The sequence below is a fragment of the Triticum dicoccoides genome, chromosome 5A, assembly GCF_002162155.2.
Source record: "Triticum dicoccoides isolate Atlit2015 ecotype Zavitan chromosome 5A, WEW_v2.0, whole genome shotgun sequence".
NCBI classification, from domain to species: Eukaryota; Viridiplantae; Streptophyta; class Magnoliopsida; order Poales; family Poaceae; genus Triticum; species Triticum dicoccoides.
The window spans coordinates 316,427,537-316,430,978 of record NC_041388.1 but is presented as its reverse complement, the minus strand read 5'-3'; the positions used below and the strand labels follow the sequence as shown (position 1 = coordinate 316,430,978).

Genomic DNA, 3,442 nt, shown 5'->3' with positions numbered 1-3,442 from the left:
GCCAGAGAGGCTACCCCACTATCCATCTTAGGGTTCAGGATGGGGCGATGGAGGGGAACGATGGTGGGGCAGTGGCGTGGGGATTCATCGGAGAAAAAACTCGGCGCAGGAGGGCCTAGAGGGATGGCCGGGGCGGCGGCGGACCGGCGGTGGGGAGAGATTTCGGGGAGGGTGGGGCGGCAGTGGCCGGTGGCACGCATGGCGGTCTGGGAAGAAACAGATGTGAGGAAGAAGAGGGTTTAGATGCCACACAATCTTCGTCCAACGGCCCACAAATCGATTGACCCTAATTGAAAAAATCAGTTGAAAGTGTAGCCTCACCCAAACTGAAATCTATCAATTTACTCATAAACAAGATCGCCCCTGGAAGATCAGAAAACACCAGATAAACATACTACGCGCTCACTACCTGTCCTATTTTACATCATCATCATACAACTGATGCTACGCAAAAAATTATTGGCACGGAGCGACTGGGAAGTAGCTTCCGAGCCAAGCAAAACCATGTTTCCAAAAACGAGTCAGCAAGATTGCAAGTCTTGAGTCCATGACAAATTTTTTTTTTACTTCAAATGGCATCATTATTCCCCAACAGCCCTCTTTCGGGACTTGCGTGGTCGTTCAGAATTCACCACGCTATCTTCGCGGTTCGCAGTTGTGCAATCTTGTACCTTCTGCTCGCTCTTAGTATGATCCCTTGGTTTCCTTTTACCACTGGAAATTTCGAGCAGCACACATTTTATTACTCAAGCTTACTCAAGCTTTGAAAATTGCCGCACAGAACTACCGATTGAAATGGCAGTTTAAAAAATAGCACGGAAGCATGTGTTAGCAAACCAGACCTGCTAATTTCCGATGCGTATTCAGTATCATGTACTGATAGCCAACGCATGCATCCTGTGTGAGGTGGCATCAAAGATCCAGTTATGTGACAATTCATTTCCGTGTCCACCCTATAAATGAGTATCAGGCAAAGGCACGTGATTAGTTTATTTGACTCAAAATACAGTGTCACATGACTATTTGACTAAGAGTAGAGTAACATACAAACTACAAATCGCTTAGTGAATGCTCATATAGTTCTCACATGCAGCTCAATATATTGTGGGGATGAGCTTCAGTCCGTTTCTAATACATTATTTGTTCTGAAGGAATCATAGTGCATGATTAAATAAGCTCAAAGCTAATGCTCCTTATATAGGAAAATACACAGGAGCTCCTGGGTGCTCCACACCCCTATAAAATATTACATGTAAAAAATACCAAAAGATTCAAAAAACCCTGAAATTTGGGGATATCAAACCTGGGTTCCCAATCTACTTCCGTGTGAAGTTTCATGAAAAAAATACCCGGAAAGGTATCCATGTCCGAACAAAAATCCATCCAAACATTTTTTTTCTATACATAGGAATTTTTTGCCTTTTTTGCCACGGATACATTTCCTGGTATTTTTCCACAAAATTTCACACGAAAGTAGATCGGACACCCAAGTTTGATATCGGTATACTGTCAGTTTTTTTTTCAAATTTCTCGGTATTTTTGAACTTAATGTTCACATAAGGGGTGGAGCGCCCAGGTGCTACAAATCCTCTTCCTCCTTATATAGCTCTAGTATCACCATGCTGGTATATAGTTTCATGCATTAAAGAAAGCCATCACCTTGTACACCATCAAACTCCTGATATGTTATTATGGAATGCTATTGTTGAAAGTTCAAAGCAAGGTGGGTTTAGGGGTACCCCCTCATCAGCACAGCAGAGAAAAAATATTAATACGCTACGGTACGCATGTACAACACCAACATACAGCAGTATAAGTAACATAAGCAAAGTAAAAGCTATACAAATATCTAAAATGTGTAGAGTTGCTGGCCAAATTGGAAATAAAACTCCGGGAAAGGCAATTTGAACCAGACAAAAGAGGAACTGGATGAGCCCATACCTTTTAACAGAAAACCGTATCATGCTTCCTTTTTTAATCACATGCCGCTTGTCCGACTGGCTTATAAATTTTCCTCCATGTCCTCTCTGTGAAAGCAATAAACTCTAACTTATTAAAGTGATTGGATGGTGTTTAAAACTACTATATCTACAGAGTTCTCAAGATTGGGAAGTTGTTAATCACATGTTGTCTTCACGAACCCATTCAAGTTGGAAGTATCAGCCATTTTTCTCTACGATGCAATAAATCAAGGCCTATTCCCACATTTTGGTGTTTACTTTCTTTAGAGACTTCCTAGTCACATGTACCTTTTGATAATGTGAACACCATCCGCTAACTTCTTTTTCTTGTAACAGTTGGCAAAATTGAGTAATGATGGCCGTAATATTTGTCAAAAACGTTCAGAACTGTACACAGTATACTTGCAAGTTCCAACTATTAAAGATCAACACGAAAAGAGATGAACTTTAAGCCATATGGTTTTATGCACAAGTAAATATGCATTAGCTCTGTTGAGTACAAGCGAATCTGAATGGCTATGCATGGCAATATAACAAACAATTCTTGCAAGGTTCAGTTTCCACATCCATGGGCATCAGCTCTGTTGAGTACAATTTATGAAGCATCCAAACAAGACAAATTAAATTGATAATCAATTACTGAGACTTGAAAAGAGAAGGTTTCATTTATGAAGTTCCATGAAACAAAACAAATATAAGATTCAACACATTATATTAGTATCAGAACAGCTAATTCCTTGATTATCAAGAAAGGTGGATCTTACTCTTTTGAATTTGAATGTCTCAGGGATATCATCTGACATAATGGCTGCTGAGAAAACCCCCAGGACAATGGCATGAATTGATTCCTTGCCAAGCATTTCAACTTTCCCTTCTGAAATTAAAAATAAACAAGCATAAGGCATGCATATTTCAAACTTCATCCGCAGTATTTTTTTCAAGGGAAGTTTTTAACAATGCCACTACTCTCAGTTCAAACTGTAATCATACACATCATTGAATATATGTTCACATCTATATACATCATATAGATATGCACATTTTGTAAATGTTCATATTGTTTTCTATAAACTTGGCCAACCTTACAATGTTTGACTTAAGTCAAAGCTAATATGCGGAGTAAATAAAAACGGAGGGAGTATTTTCCTAACTCATATGCTACTCTTTCGGAGAAAAAAGATATGCTCCGAACTCCGAAGGCCACTTGGGAGCAGAAGCTCTAGGTGCTCACTTGAATTGCATCAGAGGCGGAAAGAGATGAGCAAGCAGGCAACACAAGGAAACTGATTCTGCAACGTGCATATCCAAATAAAACATCTTTTAAGCATGTTCTGAGCTGCAAAGGCAGCCAATCTGCACCAAAATAAGCACAAACGGGCAGCTAATGCAATGTAAATTTGACAAGCACAAGCAGGAATCTAGCAACAATAATGGATCCAAATTCTGAGAAGCACAAGTGCAAACACAGTCCATCAGATTAT

The 3,442-nt window shown here is 39.8% G+C and overlaps 1 protein-coding gene across 1 annotated transcript in view; it reads right to left on the bottom strand.

The window, feature by feature from the left end:
* Nucleotides 1-256: 256 nt before the first annotated feature.
* The window catches only part of LOC119301220, a 4,418-nt gene continuing 1,232 nt past the window's right edge, over nucleotides 257-3,442 (bottom strand). The window contains exons 3-6 of the mRNA XM_037578153.1: nucleotides 2,726-2,835; nucleotides 1,942-2,027; nucleotides 843-953; nucleotides 257-714 (exon numbers count right to left, since the gene is read on the bottom strand). Coding sequence (XP_037434050.1) covers nucleotides 582-714; nucleotides 843-953; nucleotides 1,942-2,027; nucleotides 2,726-2,835 — 440 coding nt within the window. The 3' untranslated portion in view covers nucleotides 257-581. The remainder of the gene's footprint in view (nucleotides 715-842; nucleotides 954-1,941; nucleotides 2,028-2,725; nucleotides 2,836-3,442) is intronic.